Source organism: Perna viridis, chromosome 13 (assembly GCF_037379345.1).
Source record: "Perna viridis isolate PV_CMFRI_1.1 ecotype Kerala chromosome 13, ASM3737934v1, whole genome shotgun sequence".
Classification (NCBI taxonomy): Eukaryota; Metazoa; Mollusca; class Bivalvia; order Mytilida; family Mytilidae; genus Perna; species Perna viridis.
In genome coordinates this window covers 6,254,402-6,269,838 of record NC_142457.1, presented here as the reverse complement: position 1 = coordinate 6,269,838, position 15,437 = coordinate 6,254,402, and the positions used below count along the sequence as shown (strand labels likewise).

The window sequence follows — 15,437 nt, the reverse complement described above, 5'->3', positions numbered from 1 at the left end:
AGAGTAAGATATGATGTTCTGTTGTGATGTTTAAAGTTGGGCAACAACATCAATTTGTCATTGGAAATTGCAGGTGTTTTTTAGTATCACTGCAATAGCAGGACATAGAAAATACTTGTATCAGGCAGTAAGAACAAAAGAAAAATGATTAAGTTGCCAATAAATTACTTATTTAAAAGGGTCTGTGGTCCTTAATCCTTAGTTTCTGATCATAATTTATATCAACACTTCAATGTGAACTTCTGACTTTCCGCAAGTGGATCTTTGATCTGAACCTAGCAAAAGTCCAGGACCTACATCTCTTGGAAGTAAATTTAACCCTGATTTAACTTTTTGAACATTTTCCTGGGATCTTTCTTCACTATACCTCTCTGCCCATGCCCCTGTTTCCCCTGTGAAGAATCTTTTTGAGGTCCTCCACTGTCTTACAACAGATAGATGCTGGTTCTTCTGGTGTGTTGATACATTAATAAACCTTCTCTCTTCATTGATAGCCTTGTTCTTGTACACATCAAATATCTGGCTCTGGAAAGGCATCATAGTTTTAAATTCCTTTAATTTACAATAAAGGAAAAACATGTACTTAAGTACTATTCTCTATAAGAATCGGGTAATGGGTGGCACATCATTCTTTTTTTGCCTCAAATATATTCAAAACATCTAGAAAACAACCAAAAAGTTATTTAAAATTATCCTGATTATTATAAATTTGACCTATCAATATCTTAAAAAGGCAAACTTTACAAACATTTTCATGGTTATTTTTGGAGGATATAAGGTATAAAAACTTGACCAAAAAAAATCCCTGTGTTGTTTTCATCATGTACCACACCTTATACACATGCCTGATTCTTAGACAGAGAAGTATACATATATCATAAAACAATAAAAAAACTATAACAAAGCATTTGAAGTGTTATACCAAATAAAATATTCTACAAAAAAAAGAAAAATTGAAAATGACTATTCAAGGTAATTTACTTCCCATGATGAGAAAGATTCTACCAAAATATTATTAAAATCAATCAAAGCATTTGATAATTATACAATGTGTAGGAAAACAGGGGGACAGATGGCCTGGCAACAATTTACTATAGCAGATCCAACAATATGGCAATTATTTTTCTCTTCTTTATATAACCTGTCAGAGGACAAAGTCTTAAGTTAGAATTAATGGCTTTATCAATAACGACCGAAGTTCTTGTAGAGAGTTCAGTCGACTTGCCTGCATGCAGAGTTGTTCATATGTTTAGTTAAGAAACTATCTTACTCTACATTCATTATGTTTTTCTCCTTCTGAACTATTTGATTATTTTGCCTCCACTAAATCCATAATTCATGGAAAGTTCCACTGGATGTATTTCCCTGTCATGGAACATTCCGCTGGAGGTATCTGTGTATCATGGAACGTTCCACTGGAGGTATTTTCCTATCATGGAACATTCCACTGGATGTATTTTCCTATCATGGAACGTTCCACTGGATGTATTTTCCTATCAGACTGAAATCAGGCTCTCGGTGCCTCTAACGTTATTGTTTAAACTAGTGTTTATCACCATTATAAGGACTTCCTCCTCTATAAAAAAAAATACCTGAAATTTTAATTTACTCTCTCCTCTTTCCCTGTTGTGTTTGTGTAGGTTTACCATCATGGCTTCTTTACACTGGTACCAGAAATCTTTAGTGGCAGTGTCTAACTCACCAAAGGCACTCTCGGCAAAATGATCCTTCTGTGGTGTGACCTGGAATACCAAACAGCATCAAGAACTGGAAATAAGCTTCAAATACCATGCCTTATATTCGTTAATGTTGAAATATCTTCATTTTATATTGAAAAGGCATTCTCCATCTTGATTTTATTAGGTCAACAAACTAGGAGGAAAATGGTAAAATTGGAAGTAAATATAGTAAAAAAAGGAATCATATGTAAAAGTCAGATTTGAAAGAAGAGGAATTCTGCTATACAGCAGAAAGAAAACATGAAGTTCATACAACGTGGTGCCAGGCATACCCCAACCCTACAAAAAATTGATATTGTACAGCAATTAAAATCATTACCAACACATGCCATGTCTATATGAAGCAAGACACCAAAGTTGAAATCAATCCATCCACTGGGAACCAAGATTTTCATGGCGTAAATTTTCTCTATCATTCCATTTAGTAAAAAGTTGCAAAGTCACACGAAACAGAAAGTTGGTATCCGACAGCACCCAAAATGGCTTACAGAGTTTTTAATTAAGATTTGGCTTGGTAGCCACAGCTTAAAATTTTTGTACATCTTTTTTTTAAAATATGTATAGTTCTTACCAAAGCACAGTAGAAATTTAGTTGTCCACACAAAATTTAGGGGTCACTTCCAAGTGGGCCCCTCCTAATTTCTAACCCTGGCTTACAATGTATGCCCATCTATAAGAAATCACACATTAAATCTGAAAATCAATCAATCCATTGGGAGCGCAAATAATTGCAACAAAATTTGGATGGACAGAATGATTTTCCTTTACGTTCTTTTTTTTTATATTGATAAAAGAAACTGCTCTGAAATGCACCATGATTCACTTTCTGAGATAGTAACACACACTTACTCATATAATCATTAATGAAAATGAGAGAAAGGTAGCCCTAAATTGTTAAAAAAAAAAACATTTTGGTTAAGATGGATACAAATACTTACATAATTATCAATGAAGACTTTCCACTCCTCAGAGAAACAGTAGGTCCTGAAATCATCAAAGAACGTTGGACTTCTTGACAATGTAGGTAAGTTGGGTAGCTGCATGTCCAGGGATAAGACAGTATAAGCCTTGTCTATCAGAGCCTTCATCACTGTGATCAGGAAAGAGTAATTGTCTGTCTTGTCTGTAAACATGGTAAAATAAATGATACATTGTATTTCCATACATACTAATTTTCGAGGGTAAAAATTTTAAAGCGGTAAGTCTAACATGGTCTAATAAACATACATGTATTATATAATGTGGCCTTGAAAGTTAATTGGTGTTAACCACTTCATAAATTTGCTGGTTCTTTTTTTATATCAACTTATTTGAAGCAAAAAATGTGAAAGTTTGTACCTTGTGAAAAAACACTATTTTAAGAGTATTGATGTATCAGACAATGTGCCAAATCTGTGCTGAGTGGATTGTAATATAAAGGTCAAAATATGAAATTACACTACTTCTGTTTTGATATACAAACAGACCATTACATTAATATTAAATTATTAAAGCCATCTTGAAAAGAGAACGGACAAGAGTAATTACAAGAAAAAACAATAACTACAGGAAAACCTAAACATTTCCAAGAAAAGTCAATAACCCTGTGTGTTAGGACCTTAAAAAATTCATTTGAGCAATTCAAAATGCAAGATAAAAAAATATTTAAGAGAATGATATATAACCTTTGACAGCTTGCTGTATAGTATGGTTCAGGTTCCCAATAAGGTATGAGGCTTCAGCTGAACTGGAAATCAATTTGGTCTGGACCAGCATGTGTAACTTAGCTGCTGCTACTGAAATTAGCTGAAACATCAAATTAAAATACATCTCCAGTTATGCACGGTTCTACATTAAATATGATCCTGTAGTCCTGTGCTTACCTAATTTGAGAGAGGACTATCTTGAAATTTTTCATTGACAGTGCTTGGGGTACCTAAATTAATTCTTAACATATCATTAGTCCTAAATACAATACTGCATACTAATTTTGAGGACTACTAAAGGAGGTAGACCTAGGGTAAGGGAAACAACTCTTACAAATCATTGGCACGTTTGTATTCAGCATTTTACATCAATCTCATGTAAGCATAAAAGTAACTTGGACTGATTTCATTCTGTTTCAAATGAAAGCTTGATAGGCTTTGATAAAATTAAATATGATACAAGCATATCCCTGATTTCAAGAGTTATGTCCCTTACCCTAAGTTCACCTCCTTAATTTACCTATCAAAATGTCCTGTTAGTCTCAAACCCTAAAGTTATGCTTACATAAAATCATCAAATATGAAGCAATTTCATCAAAACTCTACAGTTTTTAAAACAGTTTTCATGAAGCATGTCATTTTCAGTTTCAAAGCATTAATCCGAAACTATATATATACACATTGAAAGTAATCAAACCACATCCTTCAGGGAATCAGAGTTTGTACAAATTGGAAAAGTCTAAATTAAAAAGAGAAATTTGGCCATGGCACTACTTCCTTGAGTCTACAGTTTCCACCTCCCCACCTCTAAGTAAAAGTAAACATACCTCAACATCCTGTAGTGTGCCATACATGATCAGGAGACTTAATCCAAGATGGGCCATTTCTTTCCAGCCTCCATCTGATTCAACATCCCATACTGCTAAGTTGTCAAGTAATGCCATCACATCCTCAATCAGCTGAAAGGTTTGAAGGATAAAAAAATGCATCTTAATTTACACATTATTCAAACTTAATAAACTGAGCAAAAATTGTCATTGCCCAACAATCCAGTAACCAGATGGGCAAAATATACAGTTGTCAAATAGGAAGTTAATGTTGCTCTAATCTGAAATCCCATGATAGATGTATAAAGCCTCTCGCGAAAAAAAACAAGAGGCTATGACATAAGTTCCAGAATAAAAGGTATCAAAAAGTTATGGATGGACAAACTGATGAACAGACAGACCGACAAACACCACAATCACTATATTTAAATAAATGGTTAACATTTCAAAGGAACATTCATAAACTCTCAAGAAAATTAAAAATTCTATTTAATAAATCAAGATATTGCAAGGAACCTGGTTTCTTTTCTGACTTTTTTTCTTACATTTTTTCTTTAATTGACACAAATAATTTTCAATATAAACTACTAAATTAATGCTGATATTTAATTAATATTTTTGTTTTTCTTGTTTTTACTCTTTAAGTTTTATTTATTTATTGCTATTTTTCAGCAAACAACATAATAATATAAACTTACAGTGACACTGAATTTGTCACTAGCTGGCTCGGTTTCCATGAAATATCTGATAAACTTCACCAACTCTCTGGCATTCTCTGATGGTCCAGGCAAACCTTGACCTATAATATAAAATAAACATAACCATTATTAGTGTTCTTAGGTTATTTACAACTATCAATTGATTAGCTGTTTTATTGCAGTGAATTTAGGCTACAGACCACCAATTGCATCATCAATTTGGAATGAACGCATAAAAAGTCCTACGCCAAGGTACAAAGTAGTTTCTTTAGCATGCCATAATTTAAAAAGTTGACAATATTTTTAAATGAATGAACTTTTTTCATAAGGGAATTTTATTCTGATTTTGATTTTGAGGCCAAAGTATGCTGCCTGAAACTTAAATAAACTAATTTGGTGGAACTAAATAAAGATGGTCTAAATAAGGAATTTTTAGGATTCCCCAGGCTATTTTTAGGGTAGATGAGTTTCGAGTGTCAGTGCTGCAATACAAGGTAGTAAACCCCTTGTGAAATTTTGAGTGACATAGCAGTACATGTGTATGTTTCAGACGATATATGGTTTTGGTTAGGTTAAACTTAAGGTAAACTACTGAGGATCCCCTGAAAATGAGCAAATTAACATAGAGAGTAATGGGAATCTGAATTAGTGGTTTGTAGCCTGAAACCTGTCAAAATGGAACCGGTTTGTTTAGACTCATTTTCATTTTGCCAAGATTAAAATACATTTATGAATAGATTAACAAAAGTGTCAGGTTTTGACAGATTTTCATTTTTTGCAGTTTGGTTTAGACAGGTGTCACTGTATATAGATCTTAAACATATTTTACTTGTTATTTCTAGCAATTTCTGATCTTTGCAAATGACATGTGACCAATATATTAATGACATAAAATAACATCATTATAATAACTAAGTCTTGTGAAGTTTTTGTGAGATAGGGTCAAAGAAAGAACAAAAAAGAAACCTTTATATAACATGGATAAGATTTAAGGAACAACAGGGATGCAATTTTTCACAAAATTTGAAGTAATAAACAGTAAAACCATAAAGGTAAAATCCACATTTGTAAACACAGAAATCAAGAAACCCATGGAAAAATAACCTGTTCATGGTTTTTCATTTTCTAGATGATACAGGACAAGAATTAAGCAAATTCATGGCCAATGTCCAATTATTAAGAGACTATCCATGTAGATATCAGAAATGGACAACACATATTAAATTTATTTTATGATATTTTTTTTTTGGTTCCAATGTAATGTTAAACTCATTAAAATGTAAAAGAGAACAGGAATTTTCTGTACCAAATATGGATGACACAGATAACAGTTTTAAAGTTCTCTAATAAATCAAAGAGTTAGTTCCCTTTATTTCAAATAATTTCAGTGCTTTTTATATAATATAGTTCATTCTTACTATTTCAGTAAATTACAAACCAGCATTATTTTTTTATTAGAAAATATGATTGAAATAGTCCATTTTCATATTTCTGACTTTAACTTCATTTTATTTTCATTTTAATCTAAGGGAAATAACCCTCCAAAAGGTCTATTGTCCCATTGGAGAATTCAGTCAAATTTTGATTTACTGAAGCTCCAGTTAGTACTTGGATACTTTTAAATAACTTATTTCAAACCATTAAGGTACTTACTGAACTGAAAATAGTTTAAGTTTCAAAGAAAAATGTTAACTGCTCTTACTTTCCCCAATGAGACCACCCAACATAATGAGTTATGTCCCTTTGAAAAACTTACTTCCATAAATATGAAAAAGGACTATACTTTTGGAAGCAAAATATGGCAAGTGACAGCCACTGCCTTGGAATTTCATGGACACCCACTTTAAATCCTTAATTAGACAGAAAGGAACTTCTTTTGAATTGAGGAATGTTTTAATTAGTTTTTAATTTGATTTAATTACGAAGTACCTGAGCCTTTTATCTCAGAACACACTGATTCAAGGATCATTTCAAACAGCCTCCTTTTCAATTCTACCGGAGATCGTATAAGTTCATTGTTCTCTGCCAACTTGTCAATCCAAGTGAATATTTGTAATCTCTCCTAGAAACAAAAAAATAAAAAAAACACACTTCAATCATGTTTTATCTATAATGAAATCTATTGCAGAAAGTTCTAGGTCAATTCACAGGATAATATGGAAATAATTTGATAATTATATAATAAATTACATACGATAGTCATATGAGTATCGTATGATTCCGATATGTAAATTTTGGCCGGCTAATATATCGTTATCAAATGGCAATGGTGAGAATATTATAGGAAGAAATGATATTTTGTTTTATATAGTGACTTTATCAGTGTTCATATCAGGTGTACCAGCTAGGGCGAGTCCTGATATTAACTGTGATGAAGTCACTTAGTCTACATAAAACACAGTATCATTTATTCCTTTTATTGGTAGTTTGCTATTTATAAAAGAAGATACTTGTTAACTGAAATAAGTTAAAGATATTAAACAAAAGCATTATTTAAATTGGGACTTTTTTCAGATGACCACTAATCATCATGATTAGTGATACGGTCCAGTCAAAATTTAGCATGTGTGTCCTTTGATGAAGCGACATAACAGGAGAAGGTTGGCATACTACAAGATTAATTTGTTAACATCTGTTGTGAACTATTATCAGGTTTGTTTTAAGGATTATATAAATTCTAAAATGGTTACAATTTCGCTAGTTCCCTCAAGAATAAAGTCACTCCAGTGTATGTTGCCAGTATTAACGGACGATATACTATTCATGTGCTACAATTCATTTTAAAATAGTACTTTATAGTAACTAGTTTACAAGACAAGATTAACATCAGTTACATAACTTGAATGAGCATCATGGTTTTTCTTCAGCATGAGAGCAGACGATTTACATGTACATGTAAGAATGCAGCAAATCTTAATTGTGGTTTTAGAAAAGTATACTGTATTGATTTTTCATATCATTTCAGGATTAATGTTCAAAAGATTTGTGATATTGATGTACATGTATCCTAATTCTTTTGCATTTGTTTAAAAAATATTGTTTACAGTAATAGTTGCAAGTACAAATTTACCGGTCTTTGCAACGCCATAGTAAAACATAATTTCATTGGCTTCCTCAAAAAGGGGATCCCTATGAGGGTATTTGTGCGTGCTTATTGCAAACTGACCCAATATTTTGTTGTATCAAGTCAGTTTGTCAATCCAAACATTATCAGCAAGTACATATCAAAAGAGTGTCAAGCAGTTTTTGAGTACTTGCACCCACAAGTGTGATTGCATGGACTGACAATGTTACTTGGATGTTCCCTTCCGCATAGCTGCAGGGGACAAAAACCTAGTTTCACTTTGACCTACCTGCCATGCATCAGAATTTGATCCTTCTATACCCTTCATCATAATGACAAGGAGAATTACAATTATATTTTGGCACACTTCTTCTAATCTTTCTCCACTATCCCTCAGGTAAGTCTGCACTCCAAGATTATCAAGTGCCTTCTGAATATCCTCATTCAATGTCCCAGAACTTCTCCGTGAATCACTGAATGAAGCTGAAGAATGAATAGATGCATTAATGTCTATGGGACTACTAAGGATAGAAAATCCTGATATTCTGCTATCCCGTTCCTGAGAACTACGACTAGAATTTAAATCTTCTAAACTAACTGTTGAACTACGACTTATTGACCTAGCACGTAGGTCTTCCATGCTGCTACTAAAATCGTCAGCATGAGTAAGATACAAAGGAGTCATGGGACTATTAGGTGAGGGCATAGAAGTATTATCACAGGACAAGTATAAATTCAGGTTATTTGGATGTTTTACAGTTCCATCTTTATCACAGTCAAATAAAGCACTTGAATCACTTGGAGTATTGTCTATTGCACCATTTGCTGAATTAGAATTGTTAATATCAGCAGGTAAATCCTTGCAAGTATTATCCCCTGTAGCACAGGAAACTGGATTGGGCGAAAGTTCAAGGTCGTTATTTACAGGGACTTCATCAAATGACCTGAATATAAAAAGTTTGACTAGAGATTCCTGCCAACCCAGCTGTTTGGCAAAAGTTTTAGCTGCATTTGGTCTGGAAACCAGCAATGAAATTATCTGAAAAAAAAAGATGATCATTCTAAAAAATTTGGCAAAGTATACGGCAATTCAGAAGTTACTGTGATATTCTTATTTTGCCAAAAAAAAATTACAGCATTTTAATACCTGGTTGCAAGATATCAAAATATAAAAACTGCAAATGCAAGATAGGGAAATCTCAGACACCTGAGGGTAAGATTTCATTATTTTTAACGACGTTCGACCAGGTGTCTTAGATTTCCCAGTCTTCCACTTCTACTATCATTAGATTTTTATCTCACTTTGAGTTAGATTTCTGATAAAATGTTTGAATTGAAACAACCTGCATTAAAACAGCTGATCGTGACATATCAGGCCAGTGTTACATAACAACCAGGTGTAAATTTAAATCACATCATAACAGTATAAACTGCAAGAAATCATCAATAATCAATTATTCTCAGTAAAATTGTTATTTTAAAAGAGTTTTCAAACACATATCAAATATTGGTCAGATCTGATTGTTCATTAACTTTTATTCAATTGTGCCAATTTTTTTTTCACAGGAAAGTGGACATATTCTGTCTTAACCTGTGGGTTATTTAAGGAAATTTTTGACAGACAAAAATAACGATTTTCTTGTCTCTTTAGTGAGAAACATCTATCCCAATTTCACACATTTCTTTCTATTTTTCACTTATTTATTATTCAGATAGCTTGTCATGCATTTTGTAAACTAAAGACTATAGATTATAAAATCTCCAGCAAAACCTAGAAATGGATAGAACCATGGACTTTCAATGACTGTCTTGTCAGTCATACCCTTTCACAATCTTATCTATTGTAAATCATAAAATTCTCATAACATTTTAATTTTGTGGTAGGATCTGTAACTTGAAAATGACATTGTCTTGAATAACCCACCAGTGCACCTGGTCCATGCTCCCAGTTTTTAGTGGAGTCTGAATTGCTCATTTACTTTTGTTACTTTGTATGTATGGTTTTGGTTACTTTATGTTCTTTGTTGTGTATGTCTGTTTTCCATGTCTGGTCTTTGTCCCTGGATTACATTCTTTTAATTACCGCTATAACTTTGGTTCCCTTGATTATTCTTTCAAAGAAAATTATCACAAAATCTAAGAGAAAATCACAAATTCAAAATTGTATAAAAGTAGATTAATCACAGAAATTGCAAAAAAAAATCAACATGAACATTTTCTGGTTTACAGTAACTGACCTGCTTTGTAGCCTCCAGTTTAATATCTGAACCACAGCAGTGGATCAGCTGTAATATTGCTAAGATAGAGTTGTATGTCTGTGGAGAATCTGTCAGGTAAAAATAAAATTTACATTTAACACAATCTAAATAATCCATGGCCATCAAGCTCCTCTTTCCCACCACAACATACACAAAAATGATGCTACTGGAGCTCTAAATACTGTGAAAGTTCTACTGATTGTGGTACCAATTTGGGTAAGCCAAACAACGTAAGTTGGTTTCAAACAGGAAGAAGATTTCCATAGATGTGTATACTGAAAACCTCAAAACCAACAATTCATAAATCAACGAACTTGTGTTTCTTCCTCAATCAACAAAAATTGATATCTACAAATTTAAGTACTTTCACAGTATAAAGCTTCAGAAATTTATAACGATTGTTTTTGTCGTTTTTTTCTGCTTCCTAGAAATTTACCTGAAAAAAAGTTGATCTTGACACGAGGAAAGACTATTAATGAAATAGCAATTTACTTCACTATTAATCATTTACTATTAAATAAAAAAGTATACATGTACATGTATATAGTATTAATGAATTTAATTTTCCAAATATATCCAAAATATCATACCTGTAAAAGAAACTTGTTCTAGAAATCTTTTGATCATCGGCCCAGAAATATCAATACCCTGCATCAATCCCACAATTCCTAAATGCCCACACTCTGCCAGTCGTAGTCTTGTTTTACTCTTTTCATACACTTTGTCTGACTTCAATAACAAGTATAAAACCTGCAATAATAATTAATCATTATTAGTATCATAACAGCATGACACAATGTATACCTATCAAAACAAGAAGTTTGTTAGCAATGGCTCACTAGTGATAACCCCACTTTCAATCATGATATGAGGAAAATAAACAATGTCCTCTGTAAACAGAATGTTGTTGTTGAATCCCACCATATGGCACGGTGTCTTCTAGCTATTCCAACATTTTAAAAATATATATTCTGGATATTCATACATGCAGAGAACAATGGATGTTGTTTTAGTAGGTTTTGTTGTTTTAGTAATTATTGCCTAATTAATTTTACAGGTAAATTTGGGATTCAACATTGGATTTAAACATTTTATTAGCAAAATTATAATGTGTTTTAGAGAAATGTGGGGCTATTTTTGCCAACTTTATAACTTTTTTCATGGTAATAAACATATAAAATATAGACTTAAAATGTTGAAATAATGGAAAGAAGATAGAGACTGAAAATTAAAACTTAATCCCTTGTTTATACAACCATTCTGGCTATTCCTACATAGATTTTATCATTTTCACCTATAAATTTTAGAACGTTGGAATAGCCAGAATAAACTTATGGCACACCTACAAGAAGAATGTGTTAAAATTTCAAGCTGCTGTAATAAATAGTTGCTGAGAAAAAGATGGACAGACTAACTTTTTACAGACTGACACACAGACAAGTGTAAAACAGTATACCCCCTCTCCTTTGGAGTAGGAGTATCATTACAGTGAGACCTGTCATAATCTATTCCCTTTCAGACAGTACAAAATGTTCAGCTTAGAAAAGTGTTCAGTTCATACAAGTTAAAATACATTTAAACTAATATGTTTTAAGTACAGCTCTGCCTTAAAATCAGGCAGAGGCTTATAATGGGTGATTCATGCATTTCTTAATCCCAAATATTTTTTGGATATTTGGCTTGCTTAAGGTAGTAGACCTGGGTTAAGGGAGGTAATACAATTGAAAGGATTTTAGTCACTAGAGCGTTTGATGACTCCTAAAGTGATACTGATGTTAAAGGAAAATAACTCCAAGAAAGGGTTCAACTTATAGAACAAAGATGCCAGCCCTAGTAACTCTGCTCTTTGGAAGTATTGATTAAATGTTTCAAATGGGTACATTGAGGAACACATTTTATAAGATGGCAAAACGTTTGAAATGAAACCTTTCGCAGCAAATCAAGATTCCTTTAGATATAATATTAAAATTAAAATATGACATTACTTCTGTCATGAGACAGTACGGCTAACAATAACATTGCCAGTTTTATAACTTCTTAACCTTTTAGAGTTAAAAAAATATATCTTTCCTATAATTCCTTATAAGACTTTAAGCTTGTTTTCATTTTGTTGCTTTGTTCAGAATATGGCTCTATCCAGCATTGAACTATGTTTAGCATATAAGTTTGTCCATTCGTCCAAAAGTATAAATATTTGTGTGACCACAATTATCAACAGTAGTTGACTCAAGCTGTGCCTGGCAATGCCCTTTCATCAATATATGTCATCATAATTTGATACTTAGTAACCTTACTGAATATTAACATAATTTTAGCCATAATGACTAATCAAAAAAATATTACAATGCCTTACCCTACTGTCATTAAAATATTTTTAAAAAACTACACAGTGAACTTTTCTGAAAATCTGTTTATTGATTAGCATATGAGTAGTCCATATAATATCAGTTTTGTATGAAAATTGAATTCAAAACTATTTTGCAAAATCGAGATTTTTATATAAGCCAACGGCTGAAAATCACCCCCCTTTTTGTTATTTTGGTAAATTAAAAGCCTAATATTCTTCTACAAAATGGAAAGAATAAAATTTGATGTTAAATCGGATATATTAATCCTTTTAAAGTGAATTTGACTTAATATTCAGTTATTTATTTAAATATATTGTCAAAATGACCCTAAAATACCAGATATGGTTCAGTTTGGCCAATGATTCAGATTTCAAAAAATTGCAATATTTTAGTCTTCATTGTTCAAAATCTGCAAGGTGAATTTTCTTTAAAATTTGACAAATGATGCCCCACAGTTAGTGTAATATCATGTACAAATTTAAAGAAAATTGAATTATGGGAAAACTTTGGGGGTACCCCAGGTCTACTACCTTAAATTTCTTGAAATTTTATTCAGCGTTTTACTTTGATAAAAGAAGCATAAGATATAAATTTCAAGAAATTTTAACCATATGTTTCATGGGAATAATTTCAATGAACATATAGTAGCTTCATCAACAAAACTGTTGTTCACTAAGATGCTTTGAGTTTGATATCAGAATGTCACAAAATAAAACGCTTTGCTGATTTTTTCAGTTATTTCCCTTAGGTGTTTTGTATCCCCTTAACGATTGATCAAAACAGATGATCCTGTGTCAAATAGATTAAATCAAAGTATTTTTTAAGACAATAAAAAAAGCTGTAAAAAACAAACAGTCCATACAACATTCACCCATATTAGTATCAAGTAGTTACAAAAATAGCTGATTCTGTTTCTGAAGGTTATACTCACCTTAACAATTTTCTCATAAAAAACAACAGAGTAGCCTTGATGGACCAAGAGTCCATACAACATTTCACCCATGTCAGCCTCAAATAATAACAAAAATAGCTGATCCTGTTTTCGTGGGTTCTCTAACAATGATATAAGGACATCCAATATCTCACATATCTGAAATGAGAATTAACCATCTTATCTGAAGATAAAAGTACCAAAAATACAATAAATATAATTGTTAAGTTGTGCTTTAAGTGAGTCACAACATGCTTCCCAAATTGTCACGAACTCAAAGTTTTGAAATCATCATATGATTTAAAGCCACAATATCAAGTTTCATCAAATTCTGTTGAATTTTACACTGCTTTCATATGTGGGGACCCCATTTTGAATAGCAGCCATTTTTGTAATTCATAAAATCGCTTGCAGTAAAAAGGCCTATGACAATATATATCACAGCTTGTTAAAAGCACATTATTAAAACACTACATTTATTTAAGTTTAAATTCTAATAATTCTTACAATATGAACAATAATCATGTCAAAATAGGTGGACATAAAAATATACCATATTCTCTTCTTTGGCCACCACCAAGAAACCGATGATGTGTAGAAGTTCATCAGCAGTTACTTCCTTTGCTATGTAGAACTTGACAAGACTAAAGAGGGAAACACGTATCTGTTTGGAATCTTCTGGTGACAACCCACTATCATGGATAGAGCTTAAAAAAATAATTTTCAATTTTGACAAATTGAATTCTTTTTAACTGACTTTCATTTAATCATTAACGTAGCCAAAGAATTTAAAAATTAAATTGAATAGAAAAATAGTAAGGCACTATTAAAATCCTACTGTAAACTTTTTGCTTCATTCCCATCAGAATGGTTTCAGAGAAGAATATATTTTAACCATGACATGCAATGAAGACAACAGCACATAGTGATGCCAATGCAATAACTCATAAGGACCTTTCATCATGGTGACCTAAATATAGGATAGCGAAATCAGTATCAAAATAAATAATCATAGTAGTAAAATCCATGATACAAATTTGATTTCCATTTTAAATCAAGAACTCAGATTTCCTATGTCACACATACCTATAATACATTCTAATGACATCCAGAGTAAATTGTACTCCAAACTTCTTCCTAAAATATTTCTTGTCATCCTTTATAATAGTAGATAGATACTGGATATGCCCTGTAAAGATGAATATAGCACAGTTGATATTGCATGTAAGCAACAAAATAAAATATCAAGGTCATTCCTGTGTTGACAAAAACATTCCCTGTTGCTTAATGAAATGTTAACCATCAAATTATTTTAGAGTTATGCACCTTTGAACATAGAATTACAATATATGTGAAAGTGAACTGCTTTCAATAACAAGTTTTGAATAGAGTAAAAAAAGGACAAAAAACATATTTCTTTTCAACTCCCATTATATATACCTTCAATTCAGAAAGTATTGCGTCCATTAATTTAATATGATTTTAGGCACTGCCTATGAGGGACGAAGGCATTGTAAACATACCAATTTTCATGATGTACTATTTTTTGTTATTTTTGTGGTAAACAGAAAAGCATGAAAAGTAATACCTGTGAAATTAATTTTTAAGACTGAAAAACAATCATTTATTTGAAACCTTGAAAATTTATACCCGTGAATATGTTAACTTGAAAGAATCCATGATAATAAGCACTGACAAATATTAATACATTTACAGTATTTTAACTCAAAATTTATTGAATTTTATTGTTAAAACAACTGCTACGATGTAATATCACTGACGTCTCAACCAACAGGAATATGCAAGACTTCATTTAACACATGATGTGTGTCCTCTGTAAGTAATCACATCCAAACTACATGTATCACTTCTCACAGAACGATTTCA

The 15,437-nt window shown here is 31.9% G+C and overlaps 1 protein-coding gene across 2 annotated transcripts in view; it reads right to left on the bottom strand.

Annotated features, from left to right (window-relative positions):
- Positions 1-15,437, bottom strand: part of LOC148599374 (neurobeachin-like protein 1) — a 71,839-nt gene that overhangs the window by 28,435 nt on the left and 27,967 nt on the right. For both annotated transcript variants that reach the window (XM_088557071.1, XM_088557072.1), the window contains 13 exons: positions 14,637-14,739; positions 14,104-14,257; positions 13,551-13,709; positions 10,862-11,021; positions 10,251-10,339; positions 8,303-9,052; positions 6,879-7,011; positions 4,950-5,050; positions 4,252-4,383; positions 3,404-3,524; positions 2,678-2,862; positions 1,593-1,742; positions 368-525 (listed from right to left, as the gene is read on the bottom strand). In XM_088557071.1, the coding sequence (XP_088413197.1) occupies positions 368-525; positions 1,593-1,742; positions 2,678-2,862; positions 3,404-3,524; positions 4,252-4,383; positions 4,950-5,050; positions 6,879-7,011; positions 8,303-9,052; positions 10,251-10,339; positions 10,862-11,021; positions 13,551-13,709; positions 14,104-14,257; positions 14,637-14,739 (2,395 nt within the window). The remainder of the gene's footprint in view (positions 1-367; positions 526-1,592; positions 1,743-2,677; positions 2,863-3,403; positions 3,525-4,251; positions 4,384-4,949; positions 5,051-6,878; positions 7,012-8,302; positions 9,053-10,250; positions 10,340-10,861; positions 11,022-13,550; positions 13,710-14,103; positions 14,258-14,636; positions 14,740-15,437) is intronic.